At 29.8% G+C, this 19,906-nt stretch overlaps 1 protein-coding gene across 12 annotated transcripts in view; it reads left to right on the top strand.

Moving 5' to 3' along the window:
- Positions 1 to 19,906, top strand: part of LOC145254914 (putative phosphorylase b kinase regulatory subunit alpha) — a 179,214-nt gene that overhangs the window by 65,535 nt on the left and 93,773 nt on the right. For 9 of the 12 annotated variants that reach the window (XM_080113903.1, XM_080113908.1, XM_080113909.1 and 6 more), the window contains exons 16-17: positions 697 to 844; positions 19,438 to 19,513. In XM_080113903.1, coding sequence (XP_079970029.1) covers positions 697 to 844; positions 19,438 to 19,513 — 224 coding nt within the window. The remainder of the gene's footprint in view (positions 1 to 696; positions 845 to 19,437; positions 19,514 to 19,906) is intronic. The other 3 variants (XM_080113896.1, XM_080113882.1, XM_080113905.1) reach the window with 1 other exon arrangement.

Genomic DNA, 19,906 nt, shown 5'->3' with positions numbered 1-19,906 from the left:
ATCGATAAAGACAAAAAAAAATTATAAATGTCGAAGTTAAGAAACAATAAAATAATTCTAAAAAATAATCAAAAATAATTTGTATAAAATTAATATGAATAAAATTGTTCAGAAGTTTATTCATTAAAATACATTCTTTTAATATTTTATTTCCATGTTTTTGAGCATTATTTGATCGTTTTACTTTTTGTTTCAATTTAATTTTTCAAATTCAGAATTCTCTGAAAATGTTTCTTTAAATAAAGAAATGAAATATCGGTCTACTAATGGTGTTTTGGATGTGATTTGTGATTTTGTAGTGTGTCCACTTTTTTATTTTTTTTGTTGTGTTATGCATAAATGTTGTTTAATAGTTCTTCTTTTTTTTTAGTTGTTGTCTTATAGCTTTACATAATTACTCAAATTATTGATTGTTCTCCAATATTTTATTAAACCTCCCATTTTTATAATTTCTTTCTTTATAGTGACTAAATTATTTTCTAATCTTTACCTCTACTGACAATCAAGTTTATTTTACAGGACCCTCACTCCGTCCGCGATCTTGTTACAATCTTTGATGGTTACACTGTCCATCCACATTTTTCTCACTCGTGTCAGCACAATTTTGCACTTGTTATTAATTGTTTTTCCTTTTTTATTGTTTCGTTTCTGATTATTAATAATCTGCATGAGTTCCACCTTTGTCCACCTTTACAGTTTATGGACCATCATCATTTCTACGCAGTGCTTGATCCTCAGTTTTATGTTGATTTCTTCCAATCTGAAATTAACTATTTAAAAAATAACTGGGCGGCTATTAAAGGACGACCAACAATGACCTTGGTCATCCAACGGTGGTTATTAGGTATGTGAGACTTTTTGCCAACCCAATCAAAACTTTCACTCAAATATATGCAGTGTTAAAAATTAGATTTTTCCTTTTGATTTTGTATGCTGATTAATTTCTTTGGCAGATTTAGGGTGAATTAGATTTTCAAAATTTTTTTATTTAATTTTTTTTAAATTTCTTTCTTGGTTGCTGAATTGAAATTCCTACAAATATTTCAACAAAGATTACAATTGAAAAAAATTGTTTGGGATTCTTAGATTTAACAATTTTGTCAAATTTTTAAACTCGTGCCCAAATACTACTTAAACTTACAATTCAAACTTTGCTGTTAACTGGTCAATTTTCATTTGTTATTGTGGTACCATGTTATTGGTAATATAATAACATTCTTAATTACAATTTTTTTTTTTTTTTTTTTATTATTCAACTGCTATTATTACGAAACATTTTTAATAATCACTTAAAAATAGAAATCGTCAAGAATAACTCGTTTTAAATTGAAGAGTATAATAGGAGTTTACCTTAAGAGTAAAAACTTCCAAATAGATAAAAATTAAACAGAAAAATTTATTATTGCATCCTGGACAAAACTGAGTAGGTTCATATAGTTTATAATTGTGACTTACTAAATAGGTTCTTGACAATTTTTTAATTTTTTTTTTTTTTTTTTAAATATTCTTTAAGGGAGAATGAATGTTTTTAGATTTTTAATTTTAGTTCTTAATTGTCAGCTGACATATCTCCCTAAAAACAAATTGTTCCAACAGATTTTAACTACCAAAAGACAAAAATCTGTTATGGTATTTTAGGCTTAACATCTCTTTCAGTTGCTAGTATCAGTTCTCGTCTTATCAGTGTCATTGTGATTGACAATTTCATCTATTTTCTGTTATTGATATGCAACATGCCAAATTATCCTTTATTCAACCATGACCAATACAGCAGCCACACTGTACTGCTAATGCTTCACTTTTTAATCATGAAGTTTTTTTTTTTCTAACTAGTTAAGATCTCCTATCCATTAAATTGTCTGGTTTGGAGATTATTCCCCCCATCCCACCTCATAAATGTAGATCATCTGATTACAGGAGCACACAAACCATTCCACAACAGCAAAGGACTTGGTGTATAAAATTATATCAATTAAAACAATCTCAAAATAATAATATAACATTTTTTTTTTTTTACTAAGCATAAGTAAGGAGGGAGGTTTCTTAATTGGCAAGGAAATTTTCAAAACTAAATGTACCATAGAATTAGATTTTTTAATTGAGGAATATAATTTTATAGAAGAAATAAATTTTAAAATAAGTCAGCGAATTAGTCTACAGTGACATTTTTGAGATCTATTGGATGAAACATTTATATATTCCTAATAAATATTGGATTGGATTGTAGGTATTTGTGCATATGATATATTATATATAATGAGGGAGTTTGTTTAAAGGAAAAATAATTTCAGAGAGAACTGATTTGGTATGTATGAAGTGATAAGCAAACAAACTGTGTAGAAATATTAACAAATTTTTACACTTGTTTTAATATTTATATCTTATGATGTCTTATTCATACACTTTTTTTAATATTTATATCTTATGATGTCTTATTCATCAAATGATTTAAATTGACTTGAAATCATCCTTATACAAAAAATTGGTGAGACAATAAAAATGAGAGAATAAGGCATAGTATGAAAACAAGATGTGATATACTGGAAGAAAGTCGAGTGATTACTTCTACTTTTGGGTAGTATGAGACTATGTAACTCTATTAATATTAAGTTTGGTATATAATTATATATTTGTATGAATAGGATTCACTCCTAAACTAAAACTGACAATTATCAATTTTAGAACACAGCTGATAAACATAAAGGTAGGTAATGTGAGCCATATTAAGTTTAATTTAAATGGAAGCCTTTGTAGAAATTCAGATGTTTTCGCGGGTATGATATGATGACAACCTTCCAATTAAAAGTCAAAGCTTATCAGATTTGCATTAAATTTGATCCATGAATTAAGCAAGAGTCTCTGAATTTCAATTTCTTGTTAAGACCTCTTAAGCTTAAGCCTTAAATTTTAGACATTTTTGTTATTTACAAAATCATGTAATGGATTTTGATTAAAATTGGAGTAAAGATTCTAAGCATAAGGTTTAATATTAATATTATTGTATCTGAATTTGTAAGGAAACATAAAAATGGTGTGAAACTTCTATTTGAGGAAATGGATTTTACCAATTCTGACACGTGTATTCTTCTAATATTTGTGTGTATAAGTTTATTTTGTTTTCCATTGAAGATTAATGTGGGGTTATTGATTAAAATCCTAAAACAAACAAAACTTCTATATAATAATGATAATAATATTAATAAAGGAAAAAAAGAAATGGCTTTCATAAATTGATCTTGTTTATTTACTTCAAATCCTTGAAATCATATTCTGCCATTAGAAAAATTGATCAACATATGCAATCACTATGAAACTTGCTGCCTACATAATCAAATATACAAGGTGTACATGTTTGAATGGATGGAAATATACATGAAAAAGTTATAACAATTTGGTGATCAGTTTTATTCTTTTCTTAAAGAGGCAAAAGGAAGTCTAACTTCATAACCTATTGAAAAAAGAAAAATGGAAAAAAAAAACTATACAATTTATATTTCTGAAACGTTTATTTTTAAGTTTATTAATACTAGAGGAAGATGGTAGTAGTAAAGTGAATATCAATATGGCTAATGATCTGGGTGCGCTTTGTTTGAGCCTTATCAGTTCCAGAGCACCTTTCATTATGGATGTTGGCAACCTTCACATGGTCTCTCTTGTAAGTACCTGATTTTAGAACGAATTGTGGAAACTAATGTGAACAGCAGAATGAAGCCGGTCAAAAAAATGATACAATGCTAACTCGTAAAAATTGACTTTTTTTTTTTTTTTTATACTAGTTATTGCCATTATTTTTCATGGTAGTTTCTGTGCATCCGAGGAATACACATTTGTTGTAACACGATTTCACTATTTCATAATAAATTATTTTATTTGTTCTATCGCTGTTTAATACACAGCAAAATTACACGCATCTCCAAATACACACAATACATTTCTACGGTGTAAAGAGAGTAGCGTACAGTAATATTATCACTAGTGTTGAGACGATGAATCAGAATCAGGAATCGGAAAAATCAGCTTTTTGAGGTATCGGAATTGGAAAAATTTGTGCCTATTTTCTGATACCAAAACTGATTCCTTAAATTATCTTTTTTTTTTTTTTGATTTTGGTTTAAGAAACATCTTCCACTGCTTGTAGTAATAATAAAATATTTATTTATTTAAACTTCCAGTAAGACTAAAATCTCTAGATCAATTCCTCACAAGTGTGTTTTTACGTTTGAGAAAACATAGGCAAATTTAAGATGTTTTTACAGTAATCAGGACAAAATAACACTTTTATATTTAAATATTTAGAGATTTATAAAAAATTAGGATCTGAATCGGTAATTGTATCGGAATCAAGAAAAATATTGGAATCGTCCCATCACTAATTGTCACAATGAATAATTTCACTTAGGGATGTTGGCAATATTCACATAGTCCCTCTTGTAAGTATACAGTGTTTTTCTAGAAAGAATTCTAACTAGAAAGATATCAGGGAAACGAATGCCAACAATCATCTGAATTATACAAAATGAATGATGTTGAATAACAACAATCAAATGTTTATTGCTAAAATCGTCCAAACAAAATTAACTATTTTTAAAACTGTAACTATTCACCCAGATGGAAAACATTTAAGAATAATGTACCAATCATTCGGATCCAAAGATTTTTTGGGATTCTCTTTATGTTCCTATTTACTAACCTCCCCACGAAGGCAGTTAAACACAAGGTCGGTTTTTAATGCGGGGGGAAATCCACTCCACAAAATGGGAACTGAATAGCAACAAAAATAAAAATTGTCTCAGTCATGAAGGATTTCTCCTCCACTGATCAGAACAGATACTACACTGTGATCTTGATCCAAAGGCCAAGGAGTCAGATTCTCCTGATGCTAATGGCTCCTGAAAAATACTGGTTAGCCGATTGTCATTGTTTAGATTAGAAATATCTTAATAACAAAGAATGTTATCAAAGCAAAATAAATATTTAAAAATTATTTATGTTAAAATAGTTCCCCAAAAATGTTAACTTGGTGAAACTAACATCAACAAAATTATGTTCGTTTTGTGCAACGTAGATTTATTATCTGTCACATGATCAGAGAGTTCAGAAAAGATAGTTTAAAGATACACATAGAGAGATTAGTTTGATATCCAATGCGTTAGCGGACAAATGGGGGTCTTGTGCTTCAAGGTTTGGACTTGAGGCCTGTGGATGTCAAAAGAGCGGAACAGCAAAATCTACACTTGTAGGAAGTGTGCGCAAACTCTAAGAAGGGATTCAGCAGGAAATAAACAGTTATATCCAAATATAATTCAAGTTTTGGTGTTTCCCTTTTCGAATGAAAAGCATCTTTAATTTCAGAAAACATAAAAGTAACTTTGATGGTATGTGTTTTTTGCTGGCGATCCCACTGACAATATTATCGGTCCTTTTCTAAAACTATATAAGTTGTCATTGTCAATAGTTATTATACACACTGTTATAAAAATATCCACATATGAACACTAGGGATGATCAATAGACCTTATACACACATTCAAAGAACTAGACAATCACATAATGTTAAAACACGTGTGTGTGTATGTATATATATATATATATATATATATATATATATATATATATATATATTTCCACAGCCAAACAACGTCGCAGCTTAGAAGAGCCATGACAGCCAATAAACCAGAAATCCAAGACTCTAGTTTCGCCCTCGTTTGGGCTCATCAGTTAGACATATCCAAACCCAGGATTCAAAACACGAGCCTCTTGCATGTCTGAGCAAACCCCTCACACACAAGAAATTCTATTAATAAATACAGATCAAGTAAACCGTGGAATGGACCTACCTCGTCTCAACAAGAGACACGGTCATCCAACCAACTAATAACCCCAAGCCGAGGTCTCAAAAGTAGGAATTTTCAATATATATATATATATATATATATATATATATCTTGACACATCACAATGTAAAAGACATCAGTTATATAGACCCTGTCTATATATCGCTTGACCATACAATACTTCTGACTTGTTCCCTCCAACCATCTCTGTCATAGATAACTGTCAGCAGGTGCTGCCACGATATGTGTAGTCTTCTACAAGTTCATTGATGTACATGAGATGAAGATTAATAACATCGAATTTATCACAAAATTCCACATCTTGCATTATTTAAAGCAGATACTTTCTTTGCAGTCATGAAACTCTTCTCTTTTGCCAACTTTATTACATTGTCAATGAAAAAAGAAAAAAATTGCAAACTGATCACCATTTTGAGTTGAATTATTTTATATATCAGCAAACTATTTTAATTGGGATCTTTTTGTGAATTTTTGCTTCATTAAATTAGAATTTTGGCATGATTTATGTGGTTTTAACATTTCTGGCGTGTTTTGTTTTTATCCTACCTTTTCCTTTTTTTTTTTTTTTTTTTTTTTGTGGCATGTGCGTGAGTATATATATGAACCTATCTAAAGCTATGTATGTATACATATATATACATATCTATATATTTCTTTCTTATTAACTCGTAATTACATTGAAGATAAGCACAAGTTTAAAATAGAGATTTTTCACACTTTTTTTCATAAGTAAATTTATCATGAAATAATTTATTTCTTGGCTATTATTGTACAAAAATGTTTTATTACTATGAAAGGTGTTTAATAATACTGTTTATTAGATGTTTGTCCAGAAACCCATCTCCCCATCATGAGAAAATAAAAATAAAGAAAAATCTGTATGCTATACATGGTTTTATTTCTGAGAAAATAAAATTTTATGGCTAAACTACAAACAAACTTGGAGTGTCATTTTGAAAACAATCTGAAGAAACAAGGGAGATAATTTCAAATCTATTTTTAGAAAGCTGTTTTTCACATGGAATGGGAGAGGGCATTGGAAAAACTGAACTTCACTTAAAAATTTTCTTTTTGAAAATAAAACTACTTAATCAATTTGTGATTTTTGGTGTACAATATTTTCTTTCCATCATGGGTATGTGCATCATAGATTTTTGTTTTTCATACACAGAAATTCTGTACAAATGCTGTTTTATTGTAGTTATTTGCTTGTCAGCATTCATCCTGGGTGGATTTTACTTTCTCTGAAGAAGGAAGTTTCTAGGGTATATTAAATTCGAAAATCAGTCCCCCTAGTCACATGTAAAGGGGAGACGATTTTGATAACATTAGTTTGTTGTTAGGTGTCACTTATCTCCTGCATAAAGGTATTCCAAAATGATTGATAGTTGGCCCTCAGCTTTACAAGCTACTAAAAATGAATTTTGCTTACATAACCTGGTATTTTTGAATGGTCACCCACCTTGTATTTACCAGGATCACTGTTGTTTAAGCTTGGTGTGTCAACATGATTATGCAATATATTTTTATGGAAAGAAGACGTTGGAATTACTTTTGGCAGCCTCGTAACTCTTGTTTCTTTTGTTTTACCTTTGTCCTTAGATTCCAAGTGATGTTTCTGTCAAATGGTGAAGAATTGCTGTTTTCTGCGTTGGAATCTATCCATATAACATTTATTGTTGTCTAGTTTTTGACATTGAAGATTTTTTTTTTTTTTTTTTATGATATTTAATTGGAATTCCTTATTGAGATGAATATTATTTATTTATTTATTGCGGACTATTCTCCTCCTCTTTCTGAGATGTTTCATTTTTCCTCTGACGAAGGCCAGAGGAATAGTTGACAGAAACGTTGTGGAACAACAACTAAGAAAGATGAGGATAATAGTCCACAATAAATCAATTAATATTTTTTTGTTTTTGTTTTTTAGCTCATTACATCAAGTAGCTTCATGCCTTGTTTGGAGCAATTTCCATTGAAAAAAAATTTGTTATTTAGTTTGAACTTTTAAAAAAAAAAAAAATTCCTAATATAAATCAAGATTTTCACCGCCTTGTACCGGCATTGCTCAGTGGAAGTATGCCCCTCCCCATCCCACCTGTAAAATAAAAACAAAAACAATTAAACTATGGTTGTTAGTAGGAGCCACTGCCGGCCCAGAAAAATAGCAGGCACTGGTGCTCGTTACCAATGTACCATGCTGAAGTAATATTAGTATCTATAAACCCGTTCTTAACATGGGGATTTGATTATGTGCTGTGATTATATCTGTGCTTTCACCTAACGTGTCAAATAGAAGTAGGGTAGTGTTGCCTATTAGATAGCGGTTGTTACTATCCACCTGTGATGTATAATGAAAATAAGAGAATGAAGTAAAAATTAATTATAACCCAGTACATTTTATTTCGGAGGGAAAATTGTGTCAATAGGAAAAGAAACAACCAAAAAACACTGTGGCTGACCTGAAACAATGTTTCCCGTAGATGAATAAATAAAAAAAAAAAGTAAATGGTAGAGACAGCATTGTTCAGATCCACTAATTCTTTTTGTTTTTGTTTTTTAATTATTTTGCAATCTGAAAGTTGTGTGTTTTAAAGGTTCTAAAAGGTTAAATGTGTCTAGTAGCTGATCCTAATTGGGTTGCCAGACTCTACTAAATATTTGAAGCTAAATATTTCAGAACAAAGGCTAAAAAAGGCTAAATTGATAACTATGGCCAGATTTTCACAAACAAAAAAGCCAAATTGAAAACTATAATAATAATAATAGAATCATTTTGTATGTTAATAATGTATTTTTTTTTTTCTTTTCTTCAATAACTTCCATGTTTATAATCTATCTATATATATAAAAGTGACTTTGTCTCTGTGTGTGTGAGAAATGTTTCTTACCAAAGTCCTCTGTCAATTTTTAGTTTACAGAGCTGAAATGATATATAGGGAATTTGGACGAGTGAAACAAATTTGATTTGGTCTTTAATCAGTAAAAAAAAGCTGCGCAGGGATCAAAATTAGAAAAAATTGTAACTTGGCAAGCAAAAGTTGACCTGATGCCCTTCTATGCATGCACAAATATACAATTACAGGTTAAACAATGTTATATTTGAACTTTTTATGTGCGTATGGACATGGCTCAGAAGGTAACAAATAATGCTGGAGAGCTATATGATTTGGTTTCAATTTTTTTTTTTTTTTCCTTTTTTTAAACTTTTGAAATCACTACTATGTTTGGGTACAGTATAATAATTGATAGAAAATTGACTCTACAATAATAAATACGAAATTTGCATGAATTAAAATATTATATTTAAGCATATTTTACAACCGAGCAATGCCGAGGGGGGCACTACTATATATTGGGTACAATATAATAATCAATAGAGACTTGGCTCTAATAATAATAAATACAAAATCTGCATTAATTAAAATATCATATGTAAGTGTATTTTACAACCAGCTAGTTCTATTTATAATTTGGGGGGGGGGGTCTTTTTTTTTTTTGTGTGTGTGTGTGTGTGATGGGGGTAAGCGATTATTGAACATATTCTCTAAGGATTCATTCAAAGAAATTGTTAAAAGTTTATATTTACAAAATGTCAGCATTGTTTTATGTCACATTAGCTGGTTAAGCTTTTGCCGAAAAGGTTAAAAACAATAGAACATATTTTTAGTCCTAGTCTTTTTTTGTTTTTTTGTTTTTTTACTTACAACTCCTTGCATGTACTGATAACTGTGTCATATATATATATATATATATTATATATATATATACACACACACCTTAGTTATTCAGAGAACAACATCCCATATTTTCTTAAAAAGCATGTTTATTTACAAACGATTGTTTCTGCTCATCTCCAAAATATTTTCATAAAAATTGGTGATATAGATATCATGAAAATATGTTCTTGAGATCGGCAGAAACAATTGTTTGTAAGTAAACATATTTTTGAATAAAATATGGAATGTTGTTCTCTGAGTAACTAAGGTTTACATGATGGTAAATTAAGCCCTGTAGACATATGCTACTGAGCTAAAACATAACTATTTAATGTTAACTAAAAAGAATTTATATGAAATATATATATTGACATATGGTATAAAAATGGCTAGATTATAAATGTTTGTGTAAAAGGCTTTTAGATCATGATATTTCAGCGTGATTTATATCTTGTGGAAAGATTAACATCCAGTTTTGTTGGATGACAAAAAGTCGTTATTCAAAACAATTACCAACTTCCTTGTTTTCTCATCCCTCTCCTGTTTGCAAGTCAACACTCCTTGGATATTCATCTTTACACAGCTTCAGCATGTGTAGCAGATATAGACATAATTTTGGTTCTTCACGACAAATAAAGTGTCATTAAAGCATCAGTATCTGCTACTGATGCTATTTTTTTTAAAAATGAGTTGATCTTCTGCATAGAGCTTATAAATAAAGATCATGCCTCAGGATTGTCTGATCTGCATCAAATCCTCTTTCATTGGTGGCAGCTTTTGATTAAGCCATAGAATTGCAGGTTTTAACCTTGATATCAAGAGCAGCAATGTTCAGCAATTTACATGTAAAATCAGAGTAGGTTTGGCCTAAAACTCAGGAAGAGATGGTGCAGAAGCAACATTGTCGCTCTCTCCCCCCCCCCCATTGATTTGTTGTTTTAATCTTTGCATGTCTTTGCTTGCCACACACAGAGGCAGAGTTGACCACAGGAGAAAGTTGAATCCTGATGATGACTTTTTGATTTTCAACAGAGCCCTATTAGTTTGGTAGTTCTGACACTACTATGTTGTCATTGACCCTACCACAGTGGAAAAACAATTGATATTTAAAGAGAGGGATGTCAATGCTCTGTTACAGATAGAACAAGAGCTGCTACTGCTGTTACTGACACCTGAATGGTCAGCAAATCCAGAGTAGTGCACAGGGACAAAATTGTGTATATCTTTATCATACATACCAAAGCTGTGGAAAGATAAACATCCAGTTTTGTAACGTGCAAGTAATACCAAATTATAAAACAAGGAGCATGACAGACTTCTTCGAATACGAATGCCAGGAGACAAAAAAATGTTTTCACATCAGATATAGCATTACAAATGAAGAGGAAATTAATTATATAAAAACATTTTTTAGTCAATTTTTTTATGTCAATACAATTGGATATTTCATCCTTTTTTTCTACATATATATTTCAAATTGTATAAATACCCTTTTTTTAATAGTATGTCTATTGCTTGTGTTTATTTGTTTTACATTTTATTTAACACGATTCCTGCATGTATTCAAGTCCATGCAATATCTAAAAGTTTTTTCTTCAGTCTAATCTATCGATTTATTTTTATTCAAAATAAAATACCTGGGGGAAAAAAATCATAAAATAATAATTAAGTTAAAAAAAAGGAATGATAAATATTTAAAATAAGTTATATTTTTCCAAAATAAAATTTAATAATGAATGAAAATGAATTTTTAAAAATATATTTTTATTTTATTTTTATGATTTAATAAAATCGTAAAAATAAAATAAAAATATTTTTAAAAATTCATTTTCAGTCTTTATTTTTCTATTCTTTAAAAGCATTTGAGTTTATATTAGTTGGCTCATATGATCTTTGAGGGAGCATTGATAAGGTTGCATTTTGAATAATCCACACAACCTTTAAAGGGACAAAGAAAACAATGAGTGTTTTATAAATTCCAGTACTTTTACTATTCTCTGTAACCAGTTAATTTGTTTATTTTTAATCACCAAAATTCATAAAAAAAAATTTTTTTTTATAAAAGAAATGCCACTGAGATGTTAGAGGATACTGTGAATTAAGGGGCCAGATTTTTAGGGTCATCCTAAATAGGGAGTTGTGCAGTGAGATGTTTGTTAACATGACATTTAAAGTTCTGCATGTTAGTGCAGTCATGGGAAACTGGGAGCAGGCAGGGGATTCCAAAAACTAACAGTTCGATGGAAAGGAACTATTAGAGTAGAAAATATTCCGACATCTGAGAAACTTTACAGTGAACGGATAGAATTTTAGTTGATTGTTGTATTGGTTGGGGATATTTACATTTAAGAAGCACAAGTACATCAAGTTTGTTGGTGCACGTTTCATTGAAGTAATTATAAAACAAGCACAGGGATGTAAAATTGCGGTGGTGGGGCTGGAGTTTGGTTGCAAGTCTCTGATCTAATAGATTAGAGGCTCTTTTTTTTCTTTTTTTTTTTTAATGCTGTCTAGGAGAGAGAGACTAATGGTTGGTGCACCAGCTCAGATATGATAACAATACTGTATTTGTATGGGTGGATGGTAGTTTTGTAGAGATACAGAATACTGGCAGGTGAAAAAAGTTATTTAGTTTGGTTGAGGGAACCCATCTTATTTGCAGCTGATTTGGCAGTATCTTTTTATTAATGTATTTGTTCCAATTCATGTTTTGTATGAAAATAAAATATCTTGGTATCATCTAGCAAAACCCACTCTTTTGCCATGTATTCAAAACTGTATATGGCTAATCTTAGAATTTACATCATCAGTCTGCTCAGAGCATTAACCACTTGAAAACTATTCATATATGTAATCCAGTAAATATTCTCCGACACCTGCCATACTTTGAAAGCCTTGTTTTTTCTGAGCTTGGATTCATTGAAGCTTCGACATCTAGCAACTAACTTAATGAATACCTACAAAATTATTATCTTGCCAACAACAGCAGCAATTCAAAGCTTTTGATCTTTTTGTGTCTAACATACATGGACATATCTACAAAATCACCCCCCCCCCAAAAAAAAAAAAACAACAACACAGCTGCCATGACTTTTGGAAACGCTTTTTCATGGTCAAAATGTTTGAAGCATGAACCAAACTACCTGCATCGGTTGTTGCCTGCTAAGACACTGCATCCTTAAAACCATCAAGCTTCCTGAAACCCACCCAAATTACTCTTAGTGTTCCATTCTGTACATATGTAGACGTGTATGTCTCGGCTCCTGCACTGTTTGTTTCCCTGCTATGTATACATTATCCTATCTACTATAGATACTAGTGTTGGGACAATTAATCGGAATCGAGAATCGGAAAAAAATCAAAACTTTTTGGGGTATAAGAATCAATATCGGAATCGTAAAAATTTGTATCTATTTTTCGATGCCAAAACAATTCTTTTAATTATCTTTTTTTATTTGATTTTTTTTAAAACAAATTTTTCCACTGCTGGTAGTAATAATAAAATAATAAATATTTATTGATTTTAAACTACCAGTTGAACTAAAATCTATAGATCACCCCCACGAGTGTATTTTCATGTTTGAGCAAAATATCTGCACACTGAACATGTGTTTTTATGGTAATCAGATAAGAATAGCAATTTTATTGTAAATATTTAGAGATTTATAAAGAATCGGAATCAGTAATTTAGTAAGGAATCTGTAATTGTATTGGAATCAGGGAAAAATATTGGAATTGTCCCATCACTAATAGATACCCTTTTGATGAGTTGTAGTGCATCTTGCTATTGTGCACAATATTTTCATTATTGTTTGACATATTTTATTAAGAAATCAATTTACATGTGCAGCAACTTGGCGTGTGTTGAGGTATGTTAAAAGCAACTCTCTATCATTTTTTTTTCTAACATTTTAAATAATGAAGAAGAGAGGCCTCCGGGGCACTTCTGAAACTGTTTCCTCAGGAGCTCCTAACATTTTGGCGGCCACCTGATGAGCATTTTGGGGTAGTTATTGATAGCTCTGCTTATGAGCACCTATTGTAGCATTACAGGGACTAATTCTAGGGCAATGGCTCATCAAGTAAACAGCCCGTATATTGTTGGTTTGATAATATGTAGCAGCAGTTCATTCTCATTTCTCTTCCGTTGGTGTCAACATCTTTTCAGTAACAATGGCTGTAAAAGTTATAAAAATTGACAGTACAAATTAATTTTGGATTTAACGATACTTCAATGGTTTCTTTTTCTTTTCCAATATACAATATGTATAAATAAGACCCACAACCCATCCCCTCATGAGGGTAGAGAGTAGCTTTTCAAAGCATAACTCTAGTCCTCTTCTACTCTAATAGTTTCTTTCCTTGGACTGCTAGATTTTGGAATTCCCTCTCTGTTTTCTGCTTCCCTGACTGTACTAACCTACAGAAGTTTAAATGTAATGTGAACAGACATCTTGTTGCTCAATTCCCCACAATCCCCTATTAGACACAGTACCAAATAGCAGCCCCTTATGTTGCAATAAAACTAAAAAGAGTAAAAAAAGATCTCAGCTTACATGTTATGTGTCACTACCAACTTCCTGTTTGTAATGCAATATCTTGACATGTAGTTCTAACTTGATTTCTAATGAAATCTTCCATTACTATAATCTTATGTGGAAAAATACCAACATTATCTTTCTATAAATGCCAATATTTTTGCAGGTGATCTGACTAAGGATTGGACAACTATTTTAAATATGCGTCTCAAATTTGTTCATAAGTTCAATACAAAATTTTCTGTGCCAAGTAAAACTTTAGGGAAGATATTATTTAGTGTATTTAAGTACTCTGATCAAATTTTGAAATAATCAAGAATCAAACCTTACCTGTAAAATCAAAATATCCAAATTTAATGGAAAATTTTCTGACATTGTTTATTTAAAAGTTGTTTTCCCCCTATTGATGGGATGAATAATTATGACCAGTTTTCAAATGTCTACATCCACACAATTTGAAAACACTTCTTTTTTTTTACCCTCAGCAAAAGAGTAAGTAATTTTCAATCTTTTCCAGTACATTGAAATTCTAAATGAAATAATCGACTAACATGAGTATATAAAATCAAAGATATTCTTTTATTGATATTTTATTTCTTAAGAATGATACATAAAAATCATGTGCAGAAAATACAGTACATTTATTTTACCTTTTGAAAATATACATATGAAACAGAAATGGATATTTATTGGGTTTTTTCCCCTGCTTTTCTTGGAACATGTATGCTCCCCCACCCCCTTGTAAAATTTTAATCTTTATTTTTTGAGACTGGAAATTTGTATGCCAGAAAAAAAATTGCTTGCATGCCAAGTTTTGCACTTATGCCAAAAGTTGCTCACTTTTCGTACTGAACCTTGCCTTTAATTTTTCTTTTAACCATGACTTCGAAAAACTAGCAGATCGGTTAAACTGTTGCTTAAAACATTAGGATCAACAGAAATAAACTCCCTTTGTCACCTTAATAAATGAAATTAATTTTCTCAATGAAAATTTAAAAAAAAAAAAAACTATGCATAGAGTTAATTTAATATTTTTATTGTATTTTTTTTTTAATCAAACTTACTAACTGAAAACATCTTTATTTATTGTTATCCTATTCATAAATAATAGTCACCTTTCCAAAATCAAATATCAAATTCTGGCTTATTACCTTATTATTTCCAACTTATTTAAACTGTTCAGAATCGAATTCTGACTAAACTCTAATGGATTATTTTTTTTTTTTATGTCTGATAAACATTCATAGTAGTGACCTAATTATCACTAAAATTATGTCTTTACTCCAGGAATTTTCTTTTTGGTCATCTGACACAAAAGTATTGGTGTTCAGTTCAATCCTTGATGTATGAAACATTAATAAAGTAGAAACCTAAGGGTTCTACATTTCTTTTAATTCATCACCTGCATATAACATGCTGAGAGTCTTCACACATACTAAATGTAGCCTTGTTTTACACTTTATTCATGAATATTAATTATTGAAATTGGTAGAATATTGTTGCAACATTCGTAAGGTTTTGCTAAAATAGACAAATGCTACCCTACATGTATCTATTGGTGAGAAATCAAACTTTTATTGCTATTAAGAAATTTTCTCAATTTTTCTTGAACAACAACCCAGTCTAATAATATTGCATAAACAGTGACGATGAGGAAGAGATGGGTGTAAAATATATAATATAGTTAAATGATAAAGAATACAAGTTTACGTCATTGAATTATCAAATGTTCAAACACAAGGAATATAATTATTTTTTTCCCTTATTCCATCGAGTTTCAAAAATGTATACTTTTCTCATCAGAGAAAATAACCAGCATAGTAAATTAAAGAATTTATTAGTCAACATAAAATTGAAAACTTTTGAAATTATGGTTATAAACAATCTTTGCAGAAATGAGAATGAAGGTATGATCCATAAATTCTCATATGTAAATATGTTATATATCTAATGGCAATATTATCAGTTTTCTCCCTTGGACTTATATCTAAGTTATTTCTCTGGGATTCATTCTGTCCAACATAGAGAATAAACTCTCCTATTCGGAAGTTAAGAAAAATCATTCCAGCCATATAGGAAATTTAGAATCGGATCTCATTCTCTTACTGGCATGTCATTCAAGACCATCGGACATGGTCCAACTGACTGTCCATACTTGCATGGTTTTTACATACACTGATGCTGTCTCTCTCTTATGCATTTTCTGGTTCCAGTCATATTGACTCTCAGAACACCATCAACATCAAGGAGGTACATTACTTATCCATTCTCTCTATTTATGACCCTGGTAACATGTTCTTTCTTACTTGTATTTGAGACCATACTGCATTTCATTTTTAGCACCGGGGTTTTTTTTGTTTTTTTTTTTAAATGAATAATAATGTGTAACACATTACATGTTTTTATAATTCCTTTTAATTTTATCTTCAAACTGCTTATAAATATGCATATAAATCCAGCTGTTTCTTGACTATTGCTCTTTCTTCTTCATTCCTACATTTGTTTGTGTTATCATACACAACACAAACACAGAAAACGGCAGCATTGTGTTGGGGAAAGATATATCCGAAGCCATGGTTGCTAAAAACATAAAAGCATAAAACATTTGTTAGCTTTACAGATAGAAAAATAAAAAAGAAAACACTGTGTACAGAAAAAAAGTGAAAAAAACTGAGGACATGAATAGTCTATGTATACGCCAGTATTGCTGCTAGCTTAGTATTAATAAACCAGGCTAATGTTCAGAAGAAATGAAAGAATGTATAAAATTATAGTTTATCAAGATCTTTAATAATTAAATAAGAATCAATATTTTTAATCTGTGCATTTAACAATTAAATTATTGTTTTAAACTCAAAACGAAAGTCGGACAGTCTCTTAGAAACATGCACTGATGCATCTAAAAGGTTTGATTTTAATGTTTATAGTTTTCTTATTTACTTAAAAATTCTGTTTTAGTCAGAAATTTGCAACTCGTCTACTATTTTTTTTATTATTTTATTAAATTTTGCAATTTTTTTTTTCAATGTTTTTAAATATAATTTTTTTAACATTGGATTTTTAGTTAATAATACTTTTACTCAGCAAGAAATCTCATCGGAGATTTGCTATTCTCCTTTGATTTTCAAAGTTAAGAAACCAATTTTATTTTCATTTTTTTTTTTTTTTTTTTTTTTTCTCTCTGATTGTTGAATGATGCTTTGGTGGTAAGATGCTTTTAGGCCCGGATTTTCTCTTTGCATGAGTTGACCTTTTCTCCTCTCTCTAATAATATAAAGCTTTGTAGAAATTTGCAAATAATTTTACTTAAAAAGATGAAAAAAAACAATGTTAATGATATTAGATACTATTGTTGCTTTTAATGCTATACTCTCCCTTATCTATTTATTCATCTGAAATGTTTTACAAAAGTGGATTTATTAAAACAAAAAAAAGTAAAAATTGGTTTGGATTTGTCAAAATTTTGAACCAGAAAATTCTTGAAGATTTGTAGATAAAATTTTTTTTTCTTTTTCTTTTTTTCTTTTTTTTCTTTTTCTTTCTTTTCTTTCTTTTCTTTTTTTCTTTTTTTTCTTTTTTTTTTTTCTTATACATGTAACTTCTGGGTATCTTGCTTCATCCTAATTTTCTGATTTTTTTTTTTTTTTTTTTTTTTTATACAATTTTCCGTTCCATTTCAGTTGTTAAATTCATTATTATTTTGATGTTTTCATTTATTTTTATTATTTACTATAGTTAAATATATCTGTAATTTATTTAAAATGATGGAAATTAAATCCAAAAAATATTTGACGAAGAAATTTGTTCATGGCAAATTTATATGAAGAATAATCTGAAGATGGTTGTATAAAAGTAGTTAACTTGAAGAATGTGACTAAATGCTAGTTATCTTTTTTAGTTTTTCAGTGATACTACAGAATAAAAAATGTTGTTTTAATAAAATGGAGACACTAATTATAATTCAAGTTATATCATTCATTTTAATTTCTTTTAGTTTATACAATTTATTGCTTATTCTCAATCAAATTAATTTTTAATTTAACTTAATGTCAGATCAAACTCTTCAATATCAAATTTTTATAGATTCACCCATTAACTGTTTGATATTTTTCATTTTACCAAATTTGATGACATATAAGACTTCTTTTATCAATTTCTATTTAAGATTACAATGTTGATTTTTCAAGGTGTCAATAGCTGAATAGTTATTTGAACAGACAAAGGAAAATTTAGGTTATCTGCTGCATTCATCTTTTATGATTATACACTTTTGGGAGTTAAGTACTTACATCACTACCTCAAAAAGTAGCCACTTGATAATATAATTCTTGTACAGACTTGGACATTAAACTATATCTGATGATAAGGTTTCAATTTGTTGGCTTATGGAGGAGGGATCACTCTTTTGTTGCCATTACTCTCGGATTAGTTCTGATCTTTCAGAGGCCCAGTTATGGGTTAAATAGAATATGGCCATAAATTCACCATTTAAAGATATTAAGGGTTTTCTACCAAAATCTCTGGACTCTGTAAAGGGTTGATATGTTATAAAACAAAGCCACGAACAACACAAATTGCATGAAACAATTAGTTCAAAAGATATACTAGAATATTCTTAGCTAAAAGTATATGGTATTTTCAAAATCATCAAAACAAATAAATGCAAATTAATATTTTTTAAATATTGCATGAAACAGAAATTTCCACCGGAAATAAGTATTTGAGAATATTCAGAACTTTAAACATAACATTCTTTAACAAAATTATTAAGTCAGTAAAATAAAACCACCAAACATACTTGGTTGGAAGTCGCATGTTCACACATGAAAATAATGATGGACTATTGGTTTTTAAAGTGTACAGGTAGACTGATGAAAAAAAAAAGAAGAAAAAAAAGACCGCTCCAGTTTTCAAAAGAACAAAATCATGAGATATGAAACAAAACTAAGCAGATATAAATAATTTACAAAACGTCAACTTCATTCTCTGTGACAGAAAGACACACATATTCTTTTCTATGCCATTCCAGGTATTATGGTTGTTGTATCAGGTAACCAGTTGCAATAAAGAAACTTAGAGCATTATACTTGGCTTGTTTTATGTGTCTGTCATTTGAGGAAATGTTTCTGAATTCAAGTTTATTCATACACTTTTTTACACTAGATAATTTGTTCTAGTTATTGCTGTTCCTTGGTAGGAAGGGAGGTGAAGAACTTTATATGGCATCAAATAAGTTTTTATTTTTTTATTTTGTATTTCATGTTAATTATCAACTAATTTAAAAATATTGCGACTTCATTTGTTTGTTTTGTATTTACTTTCCAGATCATGGCAAAATTCCATCCACTGCTCTTGTTGCTAATATTAAAAAGCTACAAAGTGGTTATATCAATGGAACAAGGTAAGTTTCTCGTAATTTACACTTCTCATTGAAAATACCTGTCAGTATAGGCATTAGCTTAGAGATAGGGGAGTGCTTTGTCATTTGCAAGGACCCCTTCTTGTAATAAGCCTTCTAATCAAGGGATTTCAAAGTTGGAATGTTTTTTTTTTTTTTTTTTTTTTTTTGTTAAAGTACGCAAGGCAATGAAAGATGAATCTTGTGGCAGATAGTTGCCATATTTATTTTTATAAGTAACTAGTGGAACTATGTAGCATTGCTCAAAGGACACCTCAGATAATAACATATTAGTAAACAACTAAGCTACTCTCAACATTTCCTGGATGAAACCGCCACCTCCCCCCACACACAAATGATAAACTTTATGGACACCTTCCTCAATCAGATCTTGGA

This window comes from Euprymna scolopes, chromosome 3 (assembly GCF_053919585.1).
Source record: "Euprymna scolopes isolate OS-2025 chromosome 3, ASM5391958v1, whole genome shotgun sequence".
In the NCBI taxonomy this organism is placed as follows: Eukaryota; Metazoa; Mollusca; class Cephalopoda; order Sepiida; family Sepiolidae; genus Euprymna; species Euprymna scolopes.
Note: the sequence above shows the minus strand (reverse complement) of the source record. Positions and strands in the feature narration are given on the sequence as shown.